At 49.9% G+C, this 13,336-nt stretch overlaps 1 protein-coding gene across 1 annotated transcript in view; it reads left to right on the top strand.

Annotated features, from left to right (window-relative positions):
* Positions 1-7,515: 7,515 nt before the first annotated feature.
* MXRA5 (matrix remodeling associated 5) overlaps positions 7,516-13,336 on the top strand; it is a 302,010-nt gene continuing 296,189 nt past the window's right edge. The window contains exon 1 of the mRNA XM_078657987.1: positions 7,516-8,105. Within this exon, the coding sequence (XP_078514113.1) occupies positions 8,100-8,105 (6 nt within the window). The 5' untranslated portion in view covers positions 7,516-8,099. The remainder of the gene's footprint in view (positions 8,106-13,336) is intronic.

A 13,336-nucleotide genomic window follows, 5' to 3' on the forward strand; every position in this document is an offset into this window, starting at 1 on the left:
TCTGCCTTCTGTACCACTCGTTTTTTGTGCCCTTTTACCATCTGTTCCACTCGTTATTTTGTGTCCCTTTGCCCTCTGTGCCACTCATTTTCTCTCGTTTCCGTGCCCCTTTTTCCTTCTGTTACCTTTGTTGTCCCTCACCGACCTCGCTGCTGCGTCCCCTGCGGCCCTGCCCCCCTGACTGCCCACTGCCCATTCGCTTCCCCCGCCTTCCGCCTCCCAGCTGCTCCTCCCTCCCACCTCTCCATATATGCCAGACGCGTGCCTAAGGCAAGCCCGTCTGCGCCCGTCCGCACCTGGACCGCGCCCAGCGCCAGAACCCCTGGCCCACGCACCCACCACGATGACCGCCGCCACTACTACGCCAGCACTCTGCACTCTCTCAACTCCAGACGGAGCCAAACCTGCTTCAAGGCCACCCTGAAACGCACACACGGCCCCTTCACCTGCCGGAACTCCAGCTACACCAACCTTGGAGCTGACGAACCACCCGCCAAGAAAGACCCCAACCACCTCCGATGCATACTACTGAACACCCGCTCCGCACGCAAGCATGCCGTCGAGCTCTGGGACCTGCTCGACACATCATCCCCGGACATCGCCTTCCTGACATAGACTTGGTTTAACAACTCCTCCGCACCCGGCATCGCCATAGCCATCCCAGACGGCTACAAGATCACCCGCAGAGACCGATTGTTCTTAGACAAACGAGCACACGCTGCTCGCATTACTCACCTTCCTGAGATCGAGTCAGATTCCTGCTTTTTAAACTCCAAGCAGTCAGTGCCCGCTTCTATCGACAGACGGTAGTGCTGATTAGATGCCTCCTAGCCGATTTTAGCGCACTCATGTTCTCATCGTAATTGATTTTAAACAGTGCATTTTATTTTAAATTGAGTTGAACTGTCACCTTTGTATTACTTGTGCTGCACTCACCATTGCATTTTGCCCTGGCGTGTTCCCCGTTCCACCTCTGAAGGTTCAGTTTGTGTGGAGGGAACTTGGCGCCGCAACCCTAAGTGTCCACATACCACTTCCGGCAGACACGAAGGTCAGCTCTCTAGTTGCTCCTCCATATCAGCCAATGCCTCCCGTCTCGCGCAGCGGACGCGCGCAGCGGGAAAAATACTATCATCAGGCCACTCCTAAAGAAACCCACGCTAGACCCTGCATCACCATCCAGCTATAGACCTATTGCATGTCTTCCGTTCCCGACCAAGATTTTTGAAAACATAATGAACAGACAACTATCTGAATTCATTGACACCAATCACTTGCTGGATGATACTCAATTCGGCTTCAGGCAAGGACACGGAACTGAGACAGCCCTTATAAAAGCTGCTGATGAGATCAGGATGACCTTGGACAAAGGCGGGGCTGCAGTCTTGATACTGCTAGATTTGTCCGCGGCCTTCGAAACGGTCGATCATACCACCTTGATCGACCGTGTCTCAGCCATGGGCATTAGACATAAGGCCAAAGATCTCCTCGCTTCCTTCATGGCCAATCGTACCCAATCTGTAAAATTAGGTCCATTTATTTCTCCCATCTTTTCCCTCCCGTGTGGAGTGCCGCAGGGCTCCTCGCTAAGTCCAAGCTTATTTAACATCTATGTTTCGGACTTAGCGAGGATGATCAAGTCACATGGCATCAGTCTTACTACATACGCCGATGACACCCAGCTAGTCCTGTCAGTTCATCAAGATGGAGAAACAGTGGCGGCCAGTTTCCAAGAGGGAATGCTAGCCATTAACGCCTGGATGTCATCTAATTGCTTAAAATTAAACTCTGGAAAAACTGAGATCATGACATTTGGGAAGCTTGAGCCCAGTTGGTCCCCTCAGTGGTGGCCAAGCGAGATGGGCCCTCCACCCCAACCTGTATCTAAAGTCAGAAATCTTGGGGTCGTCTTCGCCGACAGACTGCTCTTCAACCACCATGTCAATATGGTGGTATCCACCTCCTTTTTCACATTGAGAAAAATTAAGAAACTCCTCCCCTACCTCCCTACCTCAGCGAGAAAAACCCCTGATCACCATCCCTTATTTTCTCTAGAACCGACTATTGTAAATGCCCTCCTCCTCAACACACAAGAAAAGGTTCTAAACAAGCTTCAACTGGTACAGAACGCCTCAGCGAGAATCCTCTTAGGCATCCCCAAATTCAGCTCCATCTCCCCTTTCATCCGCCAGCTTCACTGGCTGCCTATCAAAAGCCGTACTAAGTTCAAGGCACTGTGCATCGCTTACAAAGCCATTAACAACTCTGGCCCACAGTTCCTCAAACATGCCTTCCGTCCACTTTCATCAGCTTGGACACTTCGCTCAGCCTCAGCACACCTCCTTAACGTTCCACGAGCAAAAAAAGCTAATTGGGGTGACAGGTGCTTTGTTATCTCCACAGCCAGACTGTGGAACGCTCTCCCCCTCAGCATTAAAACCAGTCCTACCCTCCTCACTTTTAGGAAGCAACGAAAAACGTGGTTGTTTACAAGCTAACTGCGCTCTACCTGTCTACCCTCATATCCTTAAGCGCCGAGACACCCCTGGGTAATTGCGCGCTATACAAATTGCCAAAACATAAACATAAACATAAACCAACGGAGTCGGAGGAGGAATCGCCATCGTCCACAAGAACAGCATCAGGGTCTCGACTAGCACCGACGACCCGCTCAGCACCGCTGAACACGTGCATTTCCAGATCCACACAGACCCTAACTCCACCCTCAGAGGCACCCTCGTCTACCGACCCCCCAGACCCCACCCCCAGTTCAGCGACTCCATCGCCGACTTGATCAGCACGCACGCCCTGACCTCCACCCACTACATCCTCCTCAGAGACCTGTACTTTCACCTTGAGAACAACAACGACAACAACTCCACAACCCTGATCGATAACCTCGCCAACCTCGGACTGAAGCAACTCGTCAAAACGCCCACCCACTCAGCCGGCCACACTCTCGACCCTGTCTTCTCCTCAAGCCTGCACGTCTCCGTCAGCCACATCACCGAACTCCTCAGGACCGACCACCGCTGCATCCACTTCGCCTTCCAGAAACCCACCATCAAAATCACCGAAGACCAACTACACGCAAACCTCGCTCTCAGTCCACCCACCGAACCCTCCAACACCGACGACGCTGCCCACAGCCTCAGATGCTGGATCGAGGACTGCGCCAACATCCTTGCCCCGCTGAAGAAACCCCCGCACAGAGACACCAGCAAGAGGGCCAGCTGGTTCACCCCAGATTTCCTAGCCTCCTGGAAACTAGAGAAGAAATGGCACAGTGAACAAACTCTGGACAACCATGCAGCACACAAGGACGCCATCCGCAATCACAACCACCTCATCAAGGCGGCCAAAATGACCTCTTTCAAAGACCACCTCGACAGCAACACACACAATAGCAAGGAGCTCTTCAACATCATGAAGGAACTCTCCAAACCCAGCTCCAACACCAACGACATCCCGCCGTCGCAAGCCCTGTGCGACTCCCTCGCCACCTTCTTCCACCGCAAGATAGCAGACATCCACAACAGCTTCAACAGCCAGACAGCCCCAACAGACAGCAACACAACAGACTCTCCGCACACCATCGACCACGACCCCCTGCTAGCCTGGGCCAGTATGAGCATCGATGACACCATCAAGACCATGCGCACAATCCACGCCGGGTCTCCGTCAGACCCATTCCTGCACCACGTCTTCAACAGAGCAAGCAGCTCCATCGCACCCCACCTGCGTAACGTCATTAATCTCTCCCTCGAGACCGTGACCTTCCCAGAGATCTGGAAACAAGCGGAGATCAACGCCCTACTCAAAAAACCTAAGGCAGACCCAAGAGACCTCAAGAACTTAAGGCCCATCTCTCTGCTCCCCTTCCCGGCCAAGGTCATCGAGAAAATCGTCAACAGACCTCGAAGAAAACAGAATCCTGGACCATTCCCAGTCAGGGTTCCACAGCAACCTTAGCACCAGGACTGCCCTCATCGCCACCACCAATGACATCAGGACCCTGCTGGACAACGGCGAGACAGCAGCACTCATCCTCCTAGACCTCTCTGCCGCCTTCGACACCGTCTGCCACCGCACACTATGAGCACGCCTCCACCCCGCAGCGATCCGGGACAAGGCTCTGGATTGGACCACCTCCTTCCTCTACGGCAGAACCCAGAGCGTCCGCCTCCCCCCATTCCGTTCCAAAGCCTCCGAGATCATCTGCGGGGTACCCCAGGGATCCTACCTCAGCCGACGCTGTTCAACATTTACATGGCCCCTCTCGCACACGTAGCCCGACAGCACGACCTCAACCTAATCTCCTACGCTGACGACACTCAGCTGATCCTCTCCCTCACCAAGGACCCCATCACCGCCAAAGCCACCCTCCAGGAAGGAATGAAGGCCGTCTACCGACTGGATGAAGAGCAGCCGTCTGAAGCTGAACTCGGACAAGATGGAGGTCCTCATCCTCGGCTCCAACCCTTCAGCCAGGGACGACTCCTGGTGGCGACGGCACTGGGGCCAGCCCCAACACCCACAGTCCACGCACGCAACCTGGGAATCATCCTTGACTCAACGCTCTCAATGACCAAGCAAGCCAACGCCGTGTCCTCCTCATGCTTCAACACCCGCCGCATGCTCCGCAAGATCTACAGATGGATCCCGACAGATACAAGAAAGACAGTCACCCAGGCCCGCGTCAGCAGCAGACTGGACTACGGAAACGCCCTCTACGTGGGAGCCCCGACTAAGTTTATCAAATGACTACAACGCATCCATAACACCTGGGCACGACTGATCCTCGACGTACCACGCCACGGCCACATCACCCCCCCCACCTGAGAAACCTGCACTGACTCCCTGTCAACAAGAGGATATCCTTCAAGCTCCTCACCCACGCACACAAGGCACTCCACAAGACCGGCCCAGCCTACCTCAACAGACGACTCTCGTTCTACATCCCCAACAGCCAGCCACTCTCCGCCGACCTCTCACTCGCCATTGTCCCATGCATCAGAAGAACAACCACTGGTGGGAGTTCCTTCTCCCACTTCGCCGCCAAGACATGGAACACCCTCTCACTGAGCCTACGACAGACCCAAGACCTGCTGACCTTCAGGAGGATACTCAAGACCTGGCTGTTCGATCAGTAGCACCCCCTCCCCCCCCCGACGCCTTGATACCCTCGCGGGTATGTAGTGCGCTTTACAAATGATTGATTGATTGATAGGTTGAAAACAGTGATATACATATTTTCATCCATAGGTCAATAGCCATGCCTTACAACCTAAAAGATAATTAATGAGGTTTACTTTTGATTAGATGATAGGGCACTATTATTCACTTGTCAGTGTTTGGAAAATGGGAGACGCCATGTAATGGTATAATCATTAATCAATTAGGCGACTATGTAGATATGTATCTCAGGATAGGCTTGCAGAATATGATCAGGTTCCATAGCGTCCTTCGTCCACTTTACAGATTTCTATTGCTTATATCCCGCTATAATTTTTTGTATGTTCACAAATGGACCACTTTCACAAGGAAATGAGTTATGAAGGCCCTTTACCTGTCAAGGGTTGCATTACCTCATTTATTGGTCGGCGGAATATAGTCTTTTTTTTCTTTTACGCAGAGTGGCATATTCGGATTTACACCCTAATACAAACCATTGTGAGAGGAAGGTCCCATTCGGAAAAGCCCAATCCGTGAACTCCATGCTCTATACTGGGTAACAACACTTAAATCAAAGAAAAAGCAACAACAAGCTAAAAGAGTAGCCACATGCGTGTCTGCTTTAAATGATAAACATATACCATGTGATGGTGGCCCTGGATGGCAACTACATGGCGTCCTAATTTGCCTTTCACTTTTTAACATGTGGTAAAATTGCTCAGAGGGTCAATGCACCTGTCTCGGAAATCTGTTTGCTAACTGCGCATCGCGGGATCAAATTCCACGGGTTCTCAGCCGGTCGGCTTTTGAAGCATGATAAAGCGAGTCCCCCTGCTTTGAGTAACAGAAGCCCCAGTCATTGCAGCCCACTGATGCTCATTTAATGTCTTGTTGCCGTTTTGGCTACTTGTTATTTGGACAGCAACTTGTTTTGAAAAAATGGGGGTTGAGTCTCTTAGTATTCCGAACTCCAGCAACAGACATTCTGCGTGAGGTCTGTCGAGTGTGTCGATGATGACAGTTTGATGCTGTGCACGGCATGTAAGAGGTGAATGAGGACATTGTACTGCGTGCTCTAAGATGCTAAAGCCATTCGCTTTGTCGCTGTCATGTCTGCTAAGAACAGACATTCAGGAATTCCTAGTGAGTTTTGTAAATAGTAGTTTAAAAATAAGTTTACAACTACATACCGCTGCGGGACACGACAGTTTAGTCCGTTCCTTTTACAGTACTCAACCCGGCCTGCTCCAATTTTTAGTTATTAAAGCAAAGATATCCAGTGACAGATTATGAAAGCACGTGGTGCTAATGTGCTTAGAATAAAATGCGCTCCCTCTAGATGAGGTGCGACCTGAGCTGGTTCTTGCTTAGTGTAAGAATTAAATTTACAGCTTTTTCCTGAAAGTATTGGACGTGTAATCTTGTAATCAGGCGAGTACGCTCAAACTTTTTTTTCCTGCCTTTTTTTTTTGCCAGGTCTGAAATTATGTACCAACAGCTTCATATATGGATGAATTTGTACATGCACTGTGGTGATGTACGGTGGTGATTGAATTTGGGGTGTCGGTGGCCCACAGACTATTTTGGTCATGTTTACTTTTGCACACAACCGCATTATTTTAAGCAGTCTGTTTTCTGTCTGTCTGGCGTCTTCCATAAAATGTCCGTAAAACGTCTATAAAAAGGAGAATACGTTTGAGTAATGCCAGTAAAAGGGGTTTTCCTAGAAAAGCATTTTGACATGTTGCGTATTTAAAGTGAAGATAAAAATATCAGCTGTACTGTCGTCGAACGCCGCGGGAGCCCACGTGTATCTTTTAAGCACTGGAATGTGAAGCATAACCGTAGAGGCGAAATGTGGAACTCTGTTTACGAAAAAAAGTACGCGTAGGAGGGTGAATCGCGTGGGTATGTTTTCTTTTTTTTTTAAACGATGTACACCTGTGCATTATCTGGCTCTGGGACAGCGGGAACCTCGCTGATTTTCCCTGGGAAGCGCCCTCCTCGGCGTGTTTGATCAGAAATGCCTTTGATCCGCGGGGAAATGTCTTTACCCGGTGCTCCTGTGTGTGAGGGCGGAGGCCAGATGAGCGAGCGCGCAGCCCTCGGCAGCCCGGGGTCCCCGGCAGCCTCCCAAGGCACCTTTCTCCTCTCAGAACCTCCCCACAGAGCCGCCCACCACGAAACAGGAGAAGCGGAGAGCAGCTGTCCCCTCCTCCCTCCCACTCCCGGCACATCAGAGAGGCAGGAGGGGAGAGCGAGCGGGGCGCCCAGCCTCCGTTTCAGCACACTCTGTCCACCGCGGACAGCGGCGCAAGGATAGGGCAGATTCTGAACCTGAAGCGCTCAAGTGGCCCATGTGCTGCCCATTGCTACCCCTTGAACTCTGACCTTGTACACTCAGGTGACCCCTGTGACGTCCAGTGCTACCCCCTGAACTCTGGCCCTAGCACACTCAGCTGACCACTGTGCTGTCCAGCGCTGCACACTCAGCTGACCACTTGGCTGTCCAGCGCTGCAGTCCCGCGCAAGAGGCTGGCTGGCGTCTCCGAGCGCGAGGCTACAGGTGGCTCGGACCAAGTTGACCTCTCGGGCAGTGGACCTCTTTGATTTGTGGAGAAACGTGGATTGTGAGTTTGGAAGTGCCCGCAAGAGGGTCAGATGTCCGGTTTGTCGACAGATTGTATCCGTCTATTTGGCAGAAGCCTGGGCATGGAGCCTGCCCCATAAGGATTATGAGGAACCTGTAATAAAAGTTGAAAGGTTGCATTGTATTTTCAAACATTGACGACTCCATCAAACACGGGAGAAACTGATTTGTTTGCATTTTATTCGTTTACACGGCTGCATTTAATACTCCGAAGTGAAGGACCATCTGACAATGGGCTGCGGCAAACTCCTGTGATACTAACACGGATTACATCATGCAGGTAATGTGCTGTCGCGTTCGTGAAATTACGACATCAAAGTGAATGAATGGATGGATGAATGAATGCATCTTCTGGGCATGGATGGATGGCTCCACAGATTTAAATTAATTGATATCTGGACTAATGGCAGTATGGATGGATGAATGATAGACTGATTTTAAAACAGATGTTCGAAATGACGAGTTAATGTATTTAGGTAGTAATGTGCAGGGATGGATGGACCGATGGATGGATTGAGACCTTTTGTATACCAAGGTGTCGCAGTCTAACCCCCGAGCGTCTCCCTGCTAAGAAAGTGATAAGTGTTCTGTTTAAAAAAGACAAATGCATGACCCTATTAAAAGATCCAGTTGTCAAGAGCATTGTCGTATTTTCTGCAAAACGCGCACAAAAAAGTAAGACAAAGAAGCGTCCTGCCTGTACTCGTAAAATACATTCACCGCCTAAGAGGGCTGTGATCGCGGTTTACGTGGACCCTAAGTAGTTTAGTTCCTGGACTTTGAATGCTTGTGTTTAGCCACTAATAGAACTTCCAGTAATTTAAGGAGAGGGGGTGGGTGTGTATTACAGAGCCGTCTGTATTAGCTTCTTGGCTTCTTGTTTTAATTCTGACCACATGCTAAATAGATTTTTTTCAGGGAAAACGAGAATGTGGCTCGGTGAGCGAGGGGAAAAGGTCTGACCTCCGTTTCCTGGTGGGAGGAAATGTGGAATAGAATTTGGGTTTGCCCTCCTTTTCGTAGTGGGATAGAGATAAGGTGGCGGTCGAGGGCTGGTCTCCTACCAGTGGCGTAGCGCCATATGATGTCCCCAACCCTCGTAGAATGTGGCGAAGTGTCCCGAGTCTCCAATATATCACAAACATGTATGGACTTTGGGCTGCATGGAGGACCCCTGAAGGGTAGAGGTGGTCCCTTGAAGTGTCTCTGAGCGGCCCTTCGCCGCAGGGGCTGGAGGGCCCTTGTAAGTCCCCTGGCTCAGACCTGTTTTTCGTAGAAGAGGGAAAGGGTCTCAGGCGGTGTTGACCTGACTTGCACGCCCCCAGGGAGAGGGGAATGGATTCAGCCGGGGGCAGGATCAATCTACTTTGCCATAGTTTAAGAGGGGAAATGTGAAAAAGGGAGTTGGATTCTGGCCTCGCCGTCCTGGCGAAAGAAGTGAAATGACAGATAAGGGGTGGGCTCTGAACTCCGTCACAGTGAGCCAGGGGAGAAAGTTTGCAGGTGTGGGCCGGGTCTCATCTCCTTTGGTTGGCACCAGAGTGAAAGCGGTTCCAGTCACGTGCTGGGGTTGACCATCTTAAATGAATGAAGAGATGAAAGGAGGCAGGCAGGGTCCGGGGTCGGGCCCACTTGTCGTGGATCCAGAGGGGGAAATGGCACACCGGGGATGGTGACAAAACCGGTTTAACAACTGTAATTGGAAAAGGTAGCAGGGAGGGGGCAGTGGCGTTGCGCATTATAATGCCCCCCTCCCCAGATTGTGATGGGGGGGGGGGGGGGGGTCCTCGAGTCTCCCATATCTTAAAGATATTCCTTGCCCTTGGGATGGATGATTTTTTTTTGGGGGGGGGATCCATAACGTGTTAGTGTTCCCTTGAATTGTTGCCCTCCCCCAGGGCTGGGGGCCCACCTGCGGCACAGGGTCTGCATGGGGCTTTTTAAGACCCCATGCAGGGGCTTTGATGTACCCCTGCCATGTTGCGGGTTCGAAAGGGTGGAAGGGGGGTATGGTGCGAAGGAGGCAGCCCAGGCGCCCCTGAGAATTCAAATGTGACTCGTTGGCGAGGAGAGGGGTTGGGGGTCTGACCAGTGGCGTTCTCGGCCCGAGTACAAAGATAATGGGGCCCCTATCCCCCGGTCAGATAGTAGAGTGTTGATTTAATTGGGCCTCATATGTCCCGGTGCAACTGCACCCACTGCACAATTGATAGCTACACCGGCGGGCCTCATCTGTGATCACCTTGGATGGAGAGGCACAATTTTCCCGCCGCAATTGCTCCCCCCGCCTACCTCAAGGGGGCAGTTTGAGCCTCAAAAAAGAGAATGCTTGAAGGGCAGCCGGGCGGCTACTTAGGACTCTGCAGCTGGTTAAACCATCAACTTTTCATGTGTGTTGTTTTTTTAATCATTTGCGGAGGCTTTCGGGAAATCACTGCCAGATTGTCGAGACTCTTGTTGCATCTTGCTGTCCCCACACCTCGGGCTGTTCACAGTGATAGCATTCTTTGACTGTAGCGGGGGCTGCCATTTGATGTGAATAACATTAACTTAGCTCTTGCACATTTTTTCAGTTTGGTGGAGTTGCTCGCCAGTTAATGTTAGTGTGCGCAGTAAGCGTTTGAAAACGGTTGTATTGTTTTACCTCCTGCTCGGTTTGATCGGCCCTAGGCTTTTCGGCCTCCCTGTCCCATTACCTCCGTGATCGACCGTCATCAGTAAAAGTCAGACAATTGATGGACGGAATACAGAACAAATAAAAAAATTCACCCCCAGTCAAGAGATCTGGGTTTAATCCATCATTCTTTTGCTCACCATGCCGCCCCAATATAGACCTGGCCATATGCAAATCAGTCTTGACCCTGTGCCTGATGGGAACAGTCTAGCCCGAACTGCCAACCCAGGTCCTCCCTGGACCGGAAACAAGCATCCTAGGACCGGTTTCGTGGTTTCACCCCTCTTCAGCCAGGATAACTTAATTCCAGTGGCACAGTGAGCCCAGGACCCACTTCTGGCATACCCGGCGCACTTAGAGTGAGAAAGCTAAAGACAGACAATTGATGGACGGAATGCAGAACAAATCAAAACATTCACCCCCAGTCAAGAGATCTGGGTTAAATCCTTCATTCTTTTGCTCACCATGCCACCCCAGTTTAGACCTGGCCATAGGCAAATCAGTCTTGACCCTGTGCCTCATGGGAACAGTCTAGCCCGAACTGCCAAGCCAGGTCACCCCTCGACCGTCATCAGTGGCGGGTTTCCACAGTTTGAACGGTATCTTGACCAATGGCAGCTTCCATTGACATACGCATGAATGGGCGCTCAAGATCAAGAAAGAGTTGAGGAAGGGGTAGCGCATCATCACACCTTGAAGTGAGCGTGTATGTGAAGTGTGTAGCTATATGCGCGTGCGCTTAACTGGTTCTTTCATTGGGCACAATTATTTAGCAGTTTGGGCTGCTTGCCTCACATATTAGTTGAATCAGGCTTCATTAGACTGAGCTAAGTATTCTGTTTTCTGGCGAACTATCTTATTAACATGTTAAATGCTCACAAAAATCCAACTCTGCATCTTCTCTCAGAGACTCATGCCTCCGATTTGACTGAACTGCCTCTGCCCCACTGGCCTTTGCACAGATCTGATATGTGACGTACTCAGGACCGGCTTTAGCGCTGGTGGTGCCTGGTGTGACAATCAGTTTCGGCTTCCCCACACCCAATGACCGCCTCCTCGGATTCTCTCACTGCCATCGGGCAAAATTACCCCTCATCTCTCCAACCATAAGTTATTGCTGAACGCAGTGCCCCCTGAGGTCAGCGCCCCCTCCACGGGTCTGCACCCAGTGCAACCGCACAGGTTGCACTGCCCTAAAGCTGGCCCTGGACGTACTCTATATTTAACTGGAATGGCATGAGGAGAAAAAAAAAACAAAGGATTTAGGCCCAGATCTCTGTAATGGGGAGAATGTATGACACTGTTCCACATTCTGTCCATCAATTGTTCTTTTTCATTACTCTATATCATACTCTAGGAGCCTTTAACAGATGTGTGAGTGACCATGTCAAAGCTCACCCATTTTATCAAAACACACGCATGCAATGGGATCTTTTCTGTTACCGATATGGAGATGCCTACGAAGAGCAGGTCTTCTATGTGGGTGGCTCCTCCCCAGCCCTACTCAACTCTTTTGGCACTAGTATTACTGCTGAGTCACGTTCATTGATTCCTCCAGAAATTGCAAGTAGAGCTGATTTAATTCACCCAGAGTACTATGATTCTGCCACAAACTGACCCACCCGCAATCCCTCCCTCAGTGATCCCTCCACTGGAATGTTCAGGAGAGAGCCTAACTGTGGACGCTGCTTTCTGAGATGCGGATGCATGGAAGGATGACCTGTACTTCCGGATTTCTCAGATTGCCCGTAATTCTCAAACTTTAGACCAAATTTATCAAGAATTTGTGCTGCCGCAAAGTAGCACAAGGCAGTGTAAAGTCTCGTTAAACAAATTACTTTGAGGGGCGAATCATTTTTTGACCTGGAAAGTTGCCCTCAAAGTATCACAAATCACTTTGTGATCTGCTTTAGGCTACTTTCCATCATGGGGGCTTTTCATGGGTGGTGTTTGGGCATTCCAAAGCAACTAACTATAGGTTTGACACAAAGCTCAATTTACAAAGATTGTCAGACATGGCTTTGCCATAAAAATAACTCTCCCTTGAGGCACTTGCAAAGTAGGAGAAATATTTCTTTAATTCTATTCACATTTCACACAATGAATGGTTGCTGCATTGTACAGCATGCATCCAATGTGGAAAAAGTTTACACTTTGTCTAGCTGCAGTATTTTTGTACTGGAAGGTTTCCCTTCTTCTTGGATCCTGTCTTTTAGTGACCTTATTGTGCTCCCCACATAGATTTTTCCACAAATGCATCTGATACAATAAACTACAAATTTTGTGTTGCAGTTGATAAAACTCTTAATGGTGTATGTTTTGCCTGAATTGTACTGGAAACTAGTGATTTTCTGAATTCCAAAACAGCAGATGCTGCATGTGCCACATCTGTAGTAGCCATTTGGGGCAACAGGTAACCAGGTGGTATTCTTAGTTGGTGGAATAAAACTGGGGCATAATTGTTGTCTCAGAGTGTGACCTCTTGCATGGACCATAGTGGGTTTCATTCCTATCGCATCTTTTTAAGTGGTATCACAAGTTAGAAGATGCCAATGTTTCTTAAGAATCTTATAAACATCAGTGCTGATAGTGGTAAATGGAGTGATGAAGTTACATTTGCTCATTCTAGAATGCTTTTTTTCTTTTTGTTTAGCAACAGGTGGCTTCTTTTTATTTTGTTTACTTTTTGTCTGGCTTGTTTAATTACACTTTTTGAATATCCTCTCATTTGGAAATGGTGTTCTACAATTTCCAACTCTTTATTCAATTCAGTCTTATCACTACAGTTCCGTTTACTTCACAACATCTCCCCATAGGGGGTTGCATTGATTTGCGAA

Source organism: Lissotriton helveticus, chromosome 8 (genome assembly GCF_964261635.1).
Source record: "Lissotriton helveticus chromosome 8, aLisHel1.1, whole genome shotgun sequence".
Taxonomy (NCBI): domain Eukaryota; kingdom Metazoa; phylum Chordata; class Amphibia; order Caudata; family Salamandridae; genus Lissotriton; species Lissotriton helveticus.